The sequence below is a fragment of the Leiobunum rupestre genome, chromosome 9, assembly GCF_980474605.1.
Source record: "Leiobunum rupestre chromosome 9, qqLeiRupe1.1.hap1, whole genome shotgun sequence".
NCBI lineage: Eukaryota > Metazoa > Arthropoda > Arachnida > Opiliones > Sclerosomatidae > Leiobunum > Leiobunum rupestre.
Genome location: NC_143392.1, coordinates 37,490,586 through 37,508,395, shown reverse-complemented (window position 1 = coordinate 37,508,395; position 17,810 = coordinate 37,490,586). Strand labels below are relative to the sequence as shown.

Sequence of the window (17,810 nt, the reverse complement as noted above, 5' to 3'; positions counted from 1 at the left end):
GAAAATTGGCAACCGAAAATGTTATTCACCTCTCAAAACGAAAAAAATCTCAATTTAAAAAAGCATGGGATTTTCTCGGTTTCACAGGGTACTTACTTACTTAAAAAATTTGAAAATATTAAATTTTCAAAATTTACTCATAAAGATTAATTTGACCTATTTTGGGTAAAATTGATCAAGGATTTTGGGTAAAATTTATCAATTTTGGGTTAATTTTAACAAAATTTGGGTAACCGAGAAAATCCAATGCTTTTATAAATGGAGAGGTCAAAAACATTTTCGGTTGCCATAGGAAAACTAAAGCCCATTGCAACTTTTCCCTTTGGGAATTTTCATACTACCATAAGGTCTACCTAACCCCCGAGTTTCAACAAAAACAGTGATAACCACCTCGGGTAATCTCCTTGTCAGTTTCATATGCCTGTAATCGGTGTACAGAAATTCGGTAAAAGGTTAGCCCGTCGGTCAATATTGGAACCCTTTTTGGGGTGACAGAAATTCTAGGGGTTATATTCCCTTTAATGTCTATAAATTAATTGAGACTACGCGGATTATATTTTTATCGTTTTTACATTTCACGTTCGAGACAGATTTGGGTTGCGAGTGAAGTGATTCTCTGCACCTTCTTAGAAAAGCACCACAGCGAACGGTGGCTTGCGCTTCTGTTTCCCTTTTATTATCAATTATCAGTTCTTCCTCTCTTCTCGAATTTGATAAGAGGAGTGTCAGTAGCTAGTTTTAATAACATTAATCAGGGCTTTTTAATCTTCTCCGGTAGCTCGTTGACATTAATATTTTTCCCACCGATAAATTGATTTGATTTTGGTTTTCTAGGTGAATTACTCAGTGGATAAGTAGATTAGTCCATTATGAAAAGGGATAGTAAAGCTAAACCCTAAACAAATTTGAAGAAATTTAAAAACTTACTAGTAGCTCGTACCGATAGGTCTTCGAGCATACAAAAAGACGCGAAACTCGGACCAAATAGATCTTCGAGTGAAAAATTAAATAAAATAGCCAGAAATTCCAACGGTAAACCGGTTTCGTCCAATTTGGGACTCGTCAGTACCGCGCCGGAAATCAGTTTCTGGCTCGCGAATATAACACCGAATAGAGAAACTAAGCCTAAATATTAAAAACTTCAAAACGAGTTACATAGCAACGGAAAGCCGAATAGAGTAGTAGCACTCCGTAGCTTTGGCCATGGCCGCTATTGTGGGCGCGAATTTTTTATGGATAGGAAAAAGCATGGGTGACGTCGTGTGACGTAGCACTGCCATTACTCTACAGGGGGAGAGTGGTGGAGATTGGAATTTCTGGCTATTGACGGCTTTTAAAATTAATTTTGCGCGTGAAAATACCTCTACATGTTATGGTCAAAAAAGCACGCAAAGAAGGCTGTGTGCCCAAGACATGTACCTGTAGCGTCGCGCGCTAAAACGTCATTTCAAAATCCATCAATTTTATTTTATTTTATTTTATTTAATTTTTCACTCGAAGACCTATCGGTACGAGCTATTAGTATGTTTTTAAATTTCATCAAATTTGATTAGGGTTTAGCTTTATTATCCCTTTTCATAATGGACTAATCTACTTATTCGCTAATTTTATCATCCTTTACAATGCAGTCCATAGGTGGTTCCTTTTAACCTACTCAGTGGATACTGATAGGCTTCCTTTGCAACGATAAGGCGCGTCTCATTGCTCATACAACCATGAATATATCTAGCTAGATATATTCATGATACAACTAAATAGGAATAACTCCCGATTCCTATCGATCTTGAATTTCGAAGGCGATGTAAATGTTCATCAACAATTTAATTATAGTTCGTTAAAAATAAATTAAGTACGTAAGAATATTAAACTGCGGTGATTATAAAGCTCAGCCTCGAATACTTTCTGAAATTCTGGCGAAAGTTCATCTCCTGATTTTTGTGACCGTCTTTCACACAACCAAACGCCATCTATATTTACGTTTTCTGATTACAAAACAGACAAACTACAGCAGAGTATGATAGCTTGAGAAGCTTATGCTATCACCCCTTATTCTTATTTACCTGAAATTATTCTTGATATAATGAATATCAAAGCTAATATTATATGGCTAATTATAATTATATCCCCCACACGTTTCTTTATTTCGACTTTCTGTTTAAGAGATATGGCCGTTTCTCTTAGCCCTTTATTTTAAAGATTAAAATGGAATATTAATTAAAGCGGATAATTAAAATACCGCATCCTTTCCCTAATGATTCTTTGTTTTTTTTTTGTATGTTTTAAGACATAATTTACATTGTCATCGGTGTGAAAAATGACGTTACGAGAATATACGAAAAGATGTGTCCTTCACAGACACCGTTTCAAAATGCTATTATGCAACGCGAAGGACAAATAACAATAATAATAACTTTGTCGACCCCATTTTTTACGGACCAAAGGAAACGAATGATTAATCCAGTTATAAAATATAGAGAGACAGCACCGACACAAAACGTGGAACAGACTTTAATTAGGAAACTCTGGAGTGGAATAACAATTGATTTTTTCTCTCTTCTTTTTGGCACATTTAAAGGGTTAGACCGTAAGACCTTTAAAGGGTCACACCGCCTCCTTTTTCAAACCCCGTTATATCGGATCTGAACTATCATATTCTTGGATTTTTTTCAGCCCTATTTCCGGATATTACGCGGGAAACGAGTAAAATTCAAATACCCGAGGTCTATTTCCAGATGAAAGCTACCGCTACGCCCTCTTTCATCGATAACGCGAAATACTAAAAGGTTACGTATAAGTAGACGTTATTAGCATAAAAACTTGGCATCTACACAATTTTCGAAAGCTGCTAGCTAGAAAGGAATTTTCTTCCTAAGATGACAGCACTCTGTAAAATTACATATTTATGCTGGCACACTTAATTTAACATTTTTGAAGCCAGAAATTAGGGATAACCATCGTTTACTTAAAAACAAGCGCGTGTTAGCAGACGATTTTTCCATATAGAATATTACCTCTAATAGTTCTAATAGAGTAATATCGGCGTGACGTTTGTCGACGTCACCCAGACTTTTTCCTACAGAAAAAAACTGCCCTCAAAATGGCGACCATAGCTTAAAGGTACGGAGCGATACTACACTATACTGGCCTTACACTCGTATGGCTTTTGAGGTTAGTGGTTTGTTGTAAAGGCAGTCCCCTAAAATTGTGAAGAAGGCATTCAAGGGGGTTATATTCCTTAATGATGGTAAAATCTTTATTTTTTTCCAATAGTTGATTTTATAAAATAAAAAGTGGTCTTGCCCAACTTGTTAAAATGTTTCTCTTACGTCAAAAGACACGGCTTTATTAGAATATTCTTCACACGAGCTTTTTGCACGCGCGCTAGAAAAAGCTATAATTCCTTGCGAGTGTAGCGAGCGCTCGTAGGCTTGTCAAATGACGTAAGCGCAACATTTAAACAAGAAGGCCACGTTACTTTATAAAAACTATTTTGAACAATTTAATTACATTCCGGTTACAGGTTAAAAAGCGAATGAAAGTTATTTATTAATTCACGAATGAAGTATCCTTTGGATTTTTACTCAAGGTTAAATGAGAAAAACGTTAGATAGGTTATATGGTATAATTACTAGGCAATTTTCTTTTGTATAAAGAAATAGACTCAGCGCTTAGTAACTTTGTTATCTTTCTAGTTTACAAACACGAAAAACCTTGGGAACTATTTGTCAGAGACTAAAAAATCCCTTGGCTCTACAGCCAAATACCTTCCCCAGGACACAAGTACAAGTTGACACACCTTCATATATAACCTAGGGTAGCCTTGGTAGATTTTTTTAGAGGTTGTTTTCCGTGTTTCAATGAAATCTAACAGACCAGACCCAGGCGACTCTCAAAAATATGGAAGACTCGGCGAGACGTCTTTATCACGCGAGGCGAATGACGTAAATCAAATTATCAAGGTTAGGGAATTGTCAATGCCAAATGCCATACGGCGTTTTTATTGAAGGTCGGGGCCACCTAACGATTATCTCAAAGTCACAGTGGAGGGTAAAAGCTTCGCTTAGCTAACGCTGAACGCGAAAATTATTCTTTCAGTGTTGGGAAAGTATGGGCTAGAAAGAATACCACTATATATTTTGAGTATTCAATTGCTAGTTTTTATTCGCTAAATTGAAATAAATTAAAATTCCAAAGCATGTATTTAAGTTATAGTAACGTTTTTTATACAGTATAAAAGAAATTTTATTAGGATTATTTTATTCCATTAGTTTCAGTCCTTCTATAGCTTGCAAAAGTTTCGTCATTTCCCCTTCCAGTTGTTGCAGCTGAATAATTAATTAGTACCATTATGAAATTTTGAAAACATATTATCAAAACTTACTTTTTCACTATTGGACGCCCTAATTTCTGCTGGGACTTTGGTTTCATAATCAGCGGCTTCTGTGGCGGTTTTTAATTTACTCAGTTGTCCCTTTAATTTATCTTGTTTTTGATTCAAACGTTCTACTTCTTTAGCAATGTCAATGAACCCCTATAATTATCCATTTTAATATAATTAGCATACGATGATGAAAGATTATAAAATATTACGATATTTCGTAAAACTCAGTCCCAACCTTAAGCATTAGATGAGCTTCGCATTTATCAGATACTGGAACCATAGCGCAACCAATGGGCACAGCTTCTGAATTGAGGACCTTGATTTGAGAGGAAGTGGTCAATGTTACTATAACCTCACAAAATTCTTCTAGGCTGGCTTTAAGGACATAGTCTTCACATTTTAAATACACTAAATAAAATAAGGCATGATTAGTGACACAAACTAATAGTAATAATATACTTATTTTAACACCATAAGAAACTTAATAACCCTAAGTATGACAGCAAAAATATCAATACAAAGCCACCCGCAGTCAGTTTTTTTTACTGTACTTTCAGTTCAATTAACAATTTTTAGTTTTTCTAGATTACCGACACTGTTAGATTCTTGGTTCATGGCCTCTATAGGTAATATCTTAAATTAGAATCTAAACGCGTTTTGTATGGAATTTATCATTAACAAGTATGGCACAGAACGAATTCGTTTAATGATAGTCTGTTGTGGACTGATTGTAAAATAGGAAGTTTCCGAACAGGCAACTCGTCCCTTCCTACTCTTTTCCTTGGCAAAATAGTTGGTTAGTTTGATGGCGAGCGTACATGCGTTTAGGTTTCAATAATTCATCATTATTTTCCAAAAGTAAAAGTTAATTAATAATTACACTTTTGAAAGCATTTCAATTTTCATTAGGCCTGACTGGTATGTCAAAAAGGCTGCCGGCGCCGATTTTCCCGGCTTCCTCTAAATACTAGGAGCAGTTGTCAGTCCGTCGGTGCATAATGGTTTAAGTTGTCGTTGGCGAAACAGACTATCATTAAAAAATTTGCATTGTGTGAATAGGATGTGTCATACTTATTTGGTTAAGAGAGGTAGTGGTAGTAAGTAAAAACTTTAAAGGATGGACAAGGCTACAATTGTCATACTTATTATTGTTATGTTACTTATACTAATACTTAAGGCTCGACACATACAATCCACTTTTGTTTTGGCCAAGTTATAATCTGATCTTAACGACCGAACTTTGTGAATGACATCTTGGACAAATTCCACAGTTCTTTCTAAATCTTCATTCCTCCATGAGAACTGATAAATTTCATTTTAATTAAAATGATTTAGTACTTAGTAGAAATAGTTGTAATTTGCATAATTACGTCTTGTGTTTCAGGGTAGGGTGTGATGCAAATGCTAGGTGGGTCAGTAGCTTTTCTCTTTGGTAACCTTTGGAAGAGTTCCTCCGTTAAGAAGGGCATAAAAGGGCTGAGTAATCGCAGAGCAGTGTGCAATGAAGTGTAGAGAACTTCTCTGGAAGTAGCTATAGCTTCCTGATTGCTACCTTGAAATACAGGTTTCAAAGATTCCAAATAGACATCACAAAGCTCGTAAAGCCAAAAATTGTAGCAAGCGGTTGTGGCTTGTGGGAAATCGTAGGTTTCAAATCCTTTGTTACACGCTTCAACAGCTTGACTTAGACGACTCAAGATCCATCTATCCATTGGAAGTTCGGAACCAGATAACTAGAAGACAATTAGATTAATCACTGGCTCTATTTAAATGCTGTGTAGGCATGTGCGAGCCTTGATTTTTGGGTTTCGAGCCAAGCCACGAGTATGAAAAATTTCACTTTTCGAGTATCGAGCCGAGCTTTAAAATTTTAAGCTTAGCTTAAAAAGTGGTTAAGAGTACTCGAATAATTAGACTTAGCTTAAAAAGGGGGTGGGGGGTTTAGAGTACGCGATGATAGATTTAGCTTAAAAAGGCTCGAATAATTGGGTTTATTAAGTAAAACATTTTTTAACAACTAAGAATATTTACTGCCAGAGCTTTCACGTTTATTTGAAGCCATATTTGTGAAGTCTAAATTTATAACGCCATACCAAGGATTACAACAAGAAAATAATGGACTAATGAACCACCAAACAACTGACAATAAACAGCTACATTTAAACTCAGTGACCAATCAGAAACAACTAGCGGCTTGTACCTCACCCAATAAGAGATCTTAAGGCGGGACTAAAGGGAATTTTTTAAGTAGCTTTTGCCACCATTTTTAAAAGCTCTCGAGTACTCGAAAGTTAAGCATAGCCCTTGATTTGAGGCTCGAACCATTTTCAAGCTTTTCAGCTACAGCTTTGCAAGTACTCGGCGCGAAACTCAATCGAGTATTCGCACATGCCTAATGCTGTGTAATATAATAGATACATACAACGAAGCTTTCCTTCGGTTTAAAATTCGTTCCCATAGAAAATAGGGCAAATTTTGTGGCATTCCATATTTTGTTGCAGAAATTTCGATATCCCTCAACACGTAGAATATCGAGATTGATATCTCTACCTTGTCCGAGATAAGAACAAAGAGCAAATCTTAGGGCGTCAGTGCCACATTCTGGAATGCCATTTGGATAGTCAGCCGTTTGACCTTGTTTGGCTCGTTCTAATTCAGCTGGGTCCAAATTAGAGTCTAACAATCGATTGTGCAAGTCCTATATTTGACAGGAAATGTTAACCACCCTAATTGAATGAAAATAATTATAAATTTTAAGTATATATACTTCTAATGGAATCCCTCTTATGACATCAATCGGGTCTATCACATTCCCCAACGATTTACTCATTTTTCTACCATGGGCATCTCGGACGATGGAATGTAAATAAACCTAAGAATGGAATTTTGAATTATAAAACCCTGATCACAATGTTAATAGATCAAAATGATTTATTACTTCTTTAAATGGTAGTTTTCCCATTAGCTTAGTGCCCAACATCACCATTCTTGCGACCCAAAAGAACAGAATGTCATATCCAGTTTCTAAGAGGGTTCCAGGATAAAATGCTTTCAAATCATCAGTCTAAGAGCCAATTTTCATAATCAGTTTCTTTCCAATGTTATAAATTTGAAATTTTTTTATGTACCTGAGTGGGCCACCCCAAAATAGCAAATGGAAATAGACCAGATGAAAACCACGTGTCCAAGACATCTTCATCTTGTTCCAGGGATATTTGCTCTTTTGGTACATTAAATCTTACGGACGCTTTTTCAAGAGCTTCTTCGGGACTTCTTCCACTAACCCAATATTGGTTATCAGTTACCTGTATAAATGTTTAACAAATGTTCAACAACTTTTTTAATTTTTTACAACTAAATACTTACACTTCCTACTGGAGAATCCGGATTTTTAAAAGTTACAAAATAAGCTGGAATTCTGTGACCCCACCACAGTTGTCGCGATATGCACCAGTCTCTGATATTTTCTAACCAATAATACCACGTTTTCACATGAATATCAGGAATAAGTTTCAATTCACCAGTTTTTACAGCCTTAAAATAGTAATTAATTATTATCTTAACTCCAAAATTAATAATAATAATAATAAATGGCATAAAACTATACACCTACATCTACTGCTTTATTAGCCATTTCGGTGCAGTTAACGTACCACTGTACTTTTAACATGGGTTCAACAATGTCTTTGGAGCGACTATAAATATCACAATTTCAGATTATCTTATTGAATTTTTTTTTAATAGGTATATGTAGAAATCTGTAATCCTACTGGGAATGATTGATCATCCAATATACTTGAATCAAATCAAAAGCTCTTATACTCTAAGTGCTCTTCTTACGAATCTTAAAATTTGATTTAATGAGCAACAAGGAAAATTTTTAGGCATGTGCGAGTACTCGATTAACGTTAAGAGTACTTGAACTATTATTCTTACCAAGACACTACGCGCAAGCTTCTAAAAATTTCGGGAAAGCTACTAAAAAATTCCCTTTAGTCCCGCCTTAAGATCTCTTATTGGGTGAGGTACAAGTCCTAGTTGTTTCAGATTGGTCACTGATTTTAATTGTAGAAAACTAAACCAAAACCATGAGTTCCGTAACGTAGAGTACCCTAGCTGTTTATTGTCAGTTATTTGGCGGTTCATCAGTCCACTATTTTCTTGTTGTAATCCCCTTGTATGGCCAGTTATTAATTTAAGACTTCACAAATATAACGTAAAAGCTCTGGCAGTAAATATTCTTTTAATGAAGAAATAGTAGAACCTAGTGATAGAGCTCTAACCCTAATTATTTGAGTACCCCCTTTTCAAGCTAAGCCTAATTATTAGAGTACTCGAAAACACTTTTTAAGCTAAGCCTAAAAGCTTGAAAGCTGGATAAAATTTTGAAGCTCGGCTCAATACTTGAAATGTTAAATTTTTCATACTCGAAGCTCGGCTCGAAATCCAAATATCAAGGCTCGCACTTGCCTAAAATTTTCTTAAAAAATACTTAAATTCTCAAATAATTTTGTTGAATGAAAAAAAAAACAAAGTTTCATAAATCCATTTTCAGAATTTAATGTAAGGATGATCATTCCTAGTAACTTTATGGATCCCTGGTACCTGACAATACCTGCAAATGGGCACAACCATAGGATTATCTTTAGTCTCTACATACAGGTTAAGCTCTTTTAAAGCTTTGAGAATAGCTGCTCTAGCTTCAAATCTTTTCATTCCCTAATATAACGCATTCAAATGAATTTTCCATTAGTATTGTAATTTACATTATATTAATAGCTCCTACATACTGAGAATTGACCACATCCTTCAGCAATTGTTCCATCATCTTTTAAAATATTAACAAAAGGCAAATCGTGTCTTTTCCCAACTTCATAATCATTATGATCATGAGCCGGCGTAATTTTTACAGCACCTATGAAAATAAATCGCTTCATAGTATTATTTTTATTTTCTGAAAAAAATAAGAGTTTAAACTGACCAGTTCCAAAATTAATGTCTACAAAATCATCACAAACAATGGGTAGGCGCCTATTACAAAAGGGATGGGTCACAAATTTGCCGCGTAAATGTTTATACCGCTCATCATTTGGGTGAATAGCAACTGCCGTATCTCCCAACATAGTCTCAATACGTGTTGTAGCTACGACAACACGTTCATCTATTTATAAAATTAATTAATTTAATTAATTGGCCTTATATATATTATTGAATATTTTTTATATCTGTACCAGTATCTTCAATTTGATAGGCAAATGATACAATGACCCCAAATTCAACTTTGTCCTTATGACCAGGAACTCTCATTAAAGTTCTTCCAGTTAACTCCAATTTGTCTACTTCAATGTCAGAAATGGCAGAACGTAGGGTGCATGACCAATTAACCAAACGATTGCTGCGATAGATCAGGCCCTCATCGTGCAAGCGTACAAATGCTTCTGTAACAGCTTTACTCATTTTCTATAAAGTATATCCATAATTTAACACACAAAACCAAAACAGTTACATTAATGGCTACTAACAGGGTCCATTGTAAACGTTTCACGATCCCAGTCAACAGAACAACCCATAAGTCTCAACTGCTCATAGATTCTTCCTCCTTTTCTGTAATAAAATTTTGGTTTTAAATACGACCATTTAATATATTGAAATTAACAAACTAACTCATTTTTCCATTTCCAGATCTCTTTCAGAAAATTTTCTCTTCCCAAATCGTGTCTTGTTTTTTGCTGTTCTCTCCAAATTTTCTTTTCGACTACAACTTGGGTGGCAATACCAGCGTGATCACAGCCTGGATTCCAAAGAGCTGTTTTCCCTTTCATTCTATGCCTTCAAACAAAATTATTATTAGCATTATAATCTACCTCACTGTCTTCTACAACTGTATGTACCATCTAGTTACTGAATCTTCAATGGCACATGTTAGTGCGTGACCCAAATGCAAATTCCCAGTAACATTGGGAGGAGGAATCACAATAACAAATTTTCCTTTTGGATTCTCCTCTAATACGCCTGATTTCTGTAATTTATGATAAATTAGTTTAACATTTTTTCAACAGCCTTATTATAATGTTAATTACCCCGTATTCAGGTTTGTAAAAACCACTCTTCTCCCACCACGAACCCCAAACAGCTTCGACGTACTTCGGACTATAAGCATCTGGTAGAGGACCACTTATATCTAAATGTCAGAATAATTATGAGTCAAACTTTGCTAAGTTAAAATTTATGCATTATCTCTTTGCACCTTTCATTTCTCCTGGTGGGGTATCTTTATCATAAATGATAACTTCTCTTTCCTTCTTTTCCTTTGGCTTTTTCTATTTTCAGTTAAATAATTTCTTGTTTAAATTGAAATTCTAATAAGCATGTTAATGAGGGCGCACCTCCGTTTTGACTTGACTTTGAGCTTGTTGCAGTTTTTCTTGCTTTTGTTTAAACTTCTCTAACTTCTCAAGCTTTTTAGCTTCTTTCTTGAGCTGTGCAGCACTTTTGACCACAGGTACACCATTTTCATCCAAAACAGGGCCGTTTGTTGTGTCTTCCATGATTTTTAGGATAGATTTTTATGTAAATTCACCTTAAATTTTGTAACAATCTGTTAAAAAAAAGAGGCCAAGTCTTATAAGTCACGCTGCTTTATTAGTTTTGAAACGTTTAAAGGCAGCATAAATTACAAAATAATGAAACTAATAAATTAAATAATGTTGATATTAAAAAATGAAAAGTTTCGTTGAAATTTTAAACCGATAAAATAATAATTTACCTGAATATCCGTAGATAAAACAGATTCCCTGACACAACAGGATGTTAATGACGCAACACATACACGTGGATAGATTTTGTGATGTAATATAAAACGTTATTGCACTTTTGATCCAACTTTGGCGCTGTAATCGATCTGCATGTTAGAAATTACGCCGTCTGCTATTGGTTCTTAAATTGTTTTGACAGTTAGGCTTAGCCAAGGTTTATCACGTGGTTTTATTTTTTACTTCTGCTAAAATGGCTATGTCAACCGGAGCCATTGAGTGGGAAATTAATTCTTCTCCCCAGAAAACTAAGTACTGTAAATTGGAAAATTTTAAAATTGAATCGCGAATTGGCAAAGGGCAGTTTAGTGTAGTTTATAAAACAAAATGCATGTTAGACAATAGTTGTGTTGCTTTAAAAAAGATACAAGTATGAATGTTAATTCATTTAATGATATTAATAACGTAATTAATGATAATGAAAAATTAACAGATATTTGACATGACTGATGCCAAAGCTAGGTTAGATTGTATGATGGAAATAAATTTACTGCAGGTATTTTCGATATTAAATAAAGCCTTTCTTTGATTAATTTTGATTGGTTTTAAACCAGCAATTGGATCACCCAAATGTTATAAAATATTTGGCTTCATTTATTGAGGAAAATGAATTAAACATAATTTTAGAACTAGCCGATGGTGGGGATCTATCATCAATAATAAAAGTACAATCCTCAAATAAAAACTCCCCTTTTTTTAACTACCCATATGATGCCCAGTATTTTATAGAATTATAAAGAAAAAAGAACGCTTATTCCGGAAAAACTTATATGGAAATATTTTGTGCAAATATGTAGTGCATTGGAGCACATGCATCTCAAAAGAATTATGCATAGAGGTTGTGTAATTTGATATTTCATTATTAATGTATCAAGAAATTGTTATTTGAACTCTTTTATATAGATATTAAACCCAGTAACGTATTTCTAACTTCTGATGGAACAGTTAAATTGGGTGATTTGGGCTTAGGCAGATTTTTCTCCAGTAAAACCACAGCTGCTCATTCTATTGGTGAATAATAAAAATGATATTTTAATTTCACTAGAAATTTAAGTTACAATTTATTTTTGCTGATAGTGGGAACACCGTACTACATGTCACCTGAGCGAATCCATCAACATGGCTATAATTTTAAATCTGATATCTGGTCTTTGGGTTGTCTGCTGTATGAGGTGTGAACAAACTCCTAGACTGACTCTTGTATTACCATCATAATGTCAAAAAATACTTGAGAGTTTAAATTTTAGATGGCAGCTCTGCAATCACCATTTTTCGCTGATAAAACCAATTTGTACGCTCTGTGCAGAAAAATTGAGCAATGTAGTTATCCTCCAATACCATCTGATATCTATTCCAAAGAGGTATTGTTGGAAAGAAATATATTAATCACATGCCTTAATGTATATACTTAACTCTATTTCAGTTAAATGATTTGGTAAATTTATGCATCAATTCGGATCCTAGTAAACGACCTGATGCCACCTATACGCATAATATCGCCAAACAAATGATGGAAACTTTATCTTGAAAGAAACTCATATCTAAACAGAAGCCTGGGAGCATGAACAACTTGTTTCTTTTATTTTAAACATAATCAAATTTAGAGATGCTTTATAGATTTAGTAAAGTAATCAATAAAAATGCTCGCTGGCGACGCTTTTATATTTCTAATATTTCTATATTACTTAATAAAATGAAAGAAAAATTTGAAGAAATTTTAGATTTTATTGAATTGGAGAAAAATACGCTTAGTGATTTTGAAAAACCTTAAACATATATATTTTTTATACAAAAACATTATTAAATATTTTGAAATACGCGAGGCTGTGATGTGATATTTTACAATATAATACTGATCTTGTAAACTTCAGAGGTTTGTTTTGGCTACAACAAACATTTCTAAAACCGAAACAGTTAGTGCAAAGTTTTACGTATGTTAAGTTAGTGGCATTGGCAAGAAAGGATTTTGGTTTTTAAGCTTTTCAGTAACTTTTTATCCTCTAGACTCAGTCGTTTTTATCCTCTAGACTCAGTCGTTTAATTTATCATTGATTTTGGCTGCTCATTTTTCAAGCTACAATAAACTTAAGGAAATTTTTACGTAAGTGGAACCACAACAAAAAAGAGTTTTACGTGGAGCTATAGTGTAGGGAGGATTAAAAGCTTTTTCATGTCAGACCATTTTTTCCCCGGATTACTTTTATTTTAGATAGTTGTCACGGCTTGAGGCATTGTTTGGTCAACAAAAATTTAAGAATTTTTTCTTAAAACAGTGACAAATTCACAGGCATAAATTACAAAACATTTTTCTGTTTTCATTCTTTTAAGTTGTAAAGATCAATATTGTCATCAAAATTCAGTGTTGATATCAAGGTTTGAATTTAAGCTTTATTATTTAAATTTTCAGGCCAATATGGAATGTTTTAGGTGAAAAATATTTTAAACCTACAGTTTTGGCAAAGGGCCATAAATAGTTGATGTATAAAATTTTTTAAATGTGAAGACAATTTTTTTTATAGGACTAGCTACTTTTTGGTAATGAAATATTCATCAAGATTAACGCGACATTTACTAAATGAATGTGTTGAATGATCAAGGCATTTATATTTTTTTTGGGAGGAAAATAACAAACATTTTATCTTTAAACACTGATAACATCATAAAAATTGCTTGACCACGATTAAATTCTAATTTAAACACATTCAAAATATTTCTTAAAATACGAAATAACATATATACAAAATCGAAATGTATATTATTATTTAAATACCGTATTTAGTTTGTCGATTTTGCGACGTATATCACATTAAATATGAATCGGAGAAAGTTTTAGTTTCAGTTCTTGTTACCGTATCTCGCCATTTCCCTTTGCACAAAGCTGACACGGATATTATCATCCGAAACTCTCAAATTTGATCTTTCGGTATTTTATTATTTATTTCAGCTCAGTCTTTTCACACTCTCATTTTAATCCTCATTTTAATTAATTTTATTACGACGTTAAGGATGTAGCTATCTTTACATTGTGAAATAAATTTTAATTTTTTTCCACCCCTAAGGCGCGTGAAGCGTTAGCGCCTGTACAATTTTTGGATCGTATTTGGAACCTTCTTTAAATTCTTCTAATGATAATTTGTTGTCTTGATTCTGTAACGAAAAAAATTCGGATTTAAAAATACCGCTAATAAATAAAGGGCCACTTAATGTAACAATTTGTTAATAGATGGTGATAGCTTTTCACTAGTGGATAAACAATAGTAAGGCTGTCTAGTTTAAATAGAACCACGTAGCGGCCAAAGCGATAAACTCTTTTAATGCAAGATTTTCGTCTACTAAGCAGATACTTTGAAATTTTTGCACAGCTTTTGTTTTACTGGGGATTTTCAAAAAATGAAAATAGGTAGGGGAATAGAAATATCATATCGGGCTACTTTTGGGCTCTTCACTTCCGATATTATTAACCGAAAGTTCATTTCGCAAGAGCAATAACTTTCCACGCGCAACGTCGAATTTAGATTTAATGTCTCCGGGAGCTACAGTTTCTATTCCTGTATATTTTCTTTGGTCTTTCTTTGGGTTGCTCTACTGCTCCCGGACTGCCCCGAAAGTCGATAAATATCCCAACATTGGGTGACAACTTTTAAAATTCTCTACATGTTATGGGCAAAAAAATCAAGAAAATAAGGCTGTTTGTCTAAGACGTGTAGCGAAAGTGTCGTGGGGCAGAAAACCTAATTTCAAATTCAATTCTTGCTCTCGTAATATTTTTAAACTAGAATTTAATGAACTCCTTTGCCGAGGGAGACTTAATGGGTTTTCCCAAAAATGTATTTATTTATATTTACGGAAAATTACCATGTTGCTCCCAATCCCCCTCATTGTCCCGGTATTTAAATATTATGCTAGTTACCGCGTCTTGAACGATTTGATTATTAACTAAAAATGAGGACGGGCTTTTGTTTGAGCATCGATACATGAAAATTGAGTTAGAGACGCGAAAAGCGTAACCAAATACTAATTTATTCTGTTTTATTACGATTTTGAGGCGAATTTATGTCACGCAAAAGGCATAATGCGGCGATTGGGGAAATAATTGCTTGGGGAAGAAAGATCCAATCATTGATGACACTTGACGAAAAGTGATTTTGACGCTGCGTGGAACAAATTCGGGGCTTGGAAAGTTTGAGGGAATGACCTTTAATTTGGGAGAAATTGAAAGAAAAGAAATCATCAAAATTTAGAGTTAGATTTGTTGTATATATTGTATATTGGTATTGTATGTTTATATTAATGGTTCCCTTTTTGTATCTCACGGTATCTTGGGCAGGTGGCGCCACTGAGCCTCCTTGATCCCCGACCTCACAGGTAGCTCAGCGGCTCACTCGCTCCCGGAGACCGCCATGTGATAGTAATAAACTTGTTAATGATCACATTAACCAATGTGTATTTATTCATTACAACATACACAACAAGATTGTTATTAAAAGATCATGGAGTAAACAAAGGTCATTAACACGGTGGCGCAGATGGTCAATGCGAAGGAAACGCAGACGAGAAGGGGCTGGAAGAGTAGACTTAAATAACTTTGTGTCATCTAGGAGCAACAAACACAAGGAGAATGCAGCTAGCCTTTAAACACGCTAAAGCAGTGTGGTATACAAATTTCATTGGACGAACCTTTACGCTGAGCGTTTTACGGAAAGGGGAAAGACAATTTCAGAATTTTCCCTTTAATACGGCAGAAGGCGCTAAAGCGTCTAACCAATGAAAAATGTACGCAAGAAAATGCACAACTTTTGACGGGTTGCGTTCTCCTTGCGCGGGATGCTGCGTTTGTTGCTCCTAGGTGTTATCTGCAAAAAGGGCCGCGCCACGTTCCAGAAACGCATTATCGACCATTTTTGACTTTTTGAGTTTGAAAAGTGCCGGATTACCCAATAGGCCGACTAGGCCTGGGCCTAGGGCACTACGCCTACAAGGGGCACCAAGCCTACAAGGGGCCGTTTATCAATTATAAATTGCGGGAGCGCTTAAATTAGACTGGGCCTAGGGCAGTGGCGTAGCTGATGGTCCGCAGGGCCCGCGGTGCGGGAGGGCCTCGAGCTTCGGGGGGGGGGGGGAGGCGCTAACCATAAAAAAATTAAAAAGGGTGGTCCTCATAGAGATTTTTGCGGGGGGGGGGGGGCTGTGAGTTCTCAGCTACGCCACTGGTCTTAATCCCGCCCTGAGTTTGAATGCTCCTCATACTAAGTTTACGGCACTGATTGTAAATTTAAAGTCTTTCTCTATCTGTTCTAGTTTCCGAGATATGAAAATGCAGAAACGCATTAAAATCGAAAAGTTTCGAAAATACTTCGACAGTGGGAAATTTGCAGAAACGCTTTATGTCGTTATTAACCAATAAGAGTCTTCATTTCGTATAATTTCGTGTGCTCTAATTTTCAGACGCATTTCCAAGCGCAGTTCGAAAAGGAGAACGAGAATGAGAAGGTTAAGGGGGAAAACAGGGCCGTGCTTAGGGGGGGGGGGGGGCGAGCAGGGTTTTCGCCCAGGGCCGCTAAAATTTTACCATAGGGATGTATATGCTGGAGGGCCGCTACACTCACGTCGTCAGTTTCGCCCATGCATTTCGCCAGGGGACGCGAGACCTCTAAGCACGGCCCTGGGGAAAACAAGAAACAGATACATTTTGTTTTGACCAATAGAATCTTTCCCCGTCAATATTATCAAATAACATTACGTCACTACGCGTCTGCCAGACCTTGGAGGAATAAAACAAGTTCACGGTCACTGACGAAATCGATTTCGCAGCTCTCCGCAACTCCTGTATACTTGTTTTATTCCTCCAAGGCCAGACTGTCTCCATATTTAATATTTTCCCTAAATAAAACCACGTGTAAGGTCGTGTCATTGTAACGCGTGATTTTGCACGCGGGTGCACGCGCTTTTTGTTTTAAAGCCAACAACTTATCCGTTAGTCCTAAGGTTTTTCCAAATTGAAGGAAATAAGAGAAAAATGGAACACGAATATGTCCCGTTTGACAGCTTGCAAACGGTTTTGCGAAGAGTCGAAACCGAAATCGGAACTAAAGTTGCAAAAATGAAGGACATAGTAAACCAATTTCAGAGGTACCAGCCTAGGAATTACGTTTACTCTTGCATGGAGCCTTTGTTGAGAAAAGCGTTGGAGAGATACAATTACATGATCGGCAGAGGATACGCCGTCTTGCTCGGACCCGACGGCAGCCATCACAGCGCGCTTGACATCTACATTCCGCCCTCAACCCGATACTACCTGACCACGCCCGGACGAGACTTCAACCTCGATTTCTGGTTTCCATTTTTGGAAATTTACAAGTCGTTTTTGGACAGAAAATTTCGCCGTTTAACAGCGCTCATTCAAGACTGTTACGACGAGCTCACGAGGTCCTCGAATAGGGGATTACCCCAGAAGTACCAAGAGGCTTTCGCGGGGGCGTCGGCTGGACTAGCGGCGTTGAACAAGATTATGGATTGCGACTGGGATATCCCTTCGCAAATACCTAGCTACGAATTCGCTCGATACGTCATCGTGCGCATTTTCCTTTACTGTTCCAAATTACACTCTTTACAACCAA

At 35.7% G+C, this 17,810-nt stretch overlaps 3 protein-coding genes across 5 annotated transcripts in view; 1 reads left to right on the top strand and 2 right to left on the bottom strand.

Annotated features, from left to right (window-relative positions):
• Positions 1-4,134: 4,134 nt before the first annotated feature.
• Positions 4,135-11,235, bottom strand: ValRS (Valyl-tRNA synthetase). 2 transcript variants are annotated; one of them, XM_090159491.1, is made up of 22 exons: positions 11,148-11,235; positions 10,768-10,979; positions 10,629-10,701; positions 10,462-10,562; positions 10,273-10,400; positions 10,046-10,210; positions 9,904-9,985; positions 9,613-9,841; positions 9,363-9,542; positions 9,172-9,296; positions 8,997-9,100; positions 7,995-8,076; positions 7,748-7,915; positions 7,510-7,686; positions 7,320-7,445; positions 7,149-7,253; positions 6,804-7,079; positions 5,752-6,114; positions 5,572-5,683; positions 4,617-4,789; positions 4,382-4,531; positions 4,135-4,325 (listed from the first exon to the last, which is right to left on the bottom strand). In XM_090159491.1, exons 2-22 carry the CDS (start codon positions 10,927-10,929, stop codon positions 4,257-4,259), a joined length of 3,150 nt encoding a protein of 1,049 aa, XP_090015617.1. In that variant the 5' UTR covers positions 10,930-10,979; positions 11,148-11,235; the 3' UTR covers positions 4,135-4,256. The 2 variants fall into 2 exon arrangements, with proteins under 2 accessions (XP_090015617.1, XP_090015618.1); XM_090159492.1 differs by having other exon boundaries at positions 10,768-10,961; positions 11,148-11,165.
• A 2-nt stretch (positions 11,236-11,237) lies between these two features.
• Positions 11,238-12,864, top strand: LOC149927350 (serine/threonine-protein kinase Nek7-like). Of its 2 annotated transcripts, none has more exons than XM_090159494.1 (8): positions 11,238-11,563; positions 11,627-11,689; positions 11,748-11,858; positions 11,923-12,031; positions 12,097-12,204; positions 12,271-12,365; positions 12,441-12,554; positions 12,658-12,864. In XM_090159494.1, exons 1-8 carry the CDS (start codon positions 11,387-11,389, stop codon positions 12,658-12,660), a joined length of 780 nt encoding a protein of 259 aa, XP_090015620.1. In that variant the 5' UTR covers positions 11,238-11,386; the 3' UTR covers positions 12,661-12,864. The 2 variants fall into 2 exon arrangements, with proteins under 2 accessions (XP_090015620.1, XP_090015619.1); XM_090159493.1 differs by having other exon boundaries at positions 11,314-11,563; positions 12,617-12,864.
• A 155-nt stretch (positions 12,865-13,019) lies between these two features.
• The window catches only part of LOC149927348 (frequenin-1-like), an 85,953-nt gene continuing 81,162 nt past the window's right edge, over positions 13,020-17,810 (bottom strand). The window contains exon 8 of the mRNA XM_090158044.1: positions 13,020-14,340. Within this exon, the coding sequence (XP_090014170.1) occupies positions 14,248-14,340 (93 nt within the window). The 3' untranslated portion in view covers positions 13,020-14,247. The remainder of the gene's footprint in view (positions 14,341-17,810) is intronic.

Bases quoted from the DNA above. Each gene is read 5' to 3' on its own strand.
- ValRS (XM_090159491.1), bottom strand. From the start codon at position 10,929: ATGGAAGACACAACAAACGGCCCTGTTTTGGATGAAAATGGTGTACCT. The intron at 10,401-10,461 runs GTAATTAACATT...CATAAATTACAG, and splicing joins TTTACAAACCTGAATACGGG to AAATCAGGCGTATTAGAGGA. The intron at 8,077-8,996 runs GTATTGTCAGGT...TGATATTTATAG, and splicing joins ATGGTTGTGCCCATTTGCAG to TCGCTCCAAAGACATTGTTG.
- LOC149927350 (XM_090159493.1), top strand. From the start codon at position 11,387: ATGGCTATGTCAACCGGAGCCATTGAGTGGGAAATTAATTCTTCTCCC. The intron at 11,564-11,626 runs GTATGAATGTTA...AAAAATTAACAG, and splicing joins TTGCTTTAAAAAAGATACAA to ATATTTGACATGACTGATGC. The intron at 12,205-12,270 runs GTGAATAATAAA...TTTTGCTGATAG, and splicing joins CACAGCTGCTCATTCTATTG to TGGGAACACCGTACTACATG.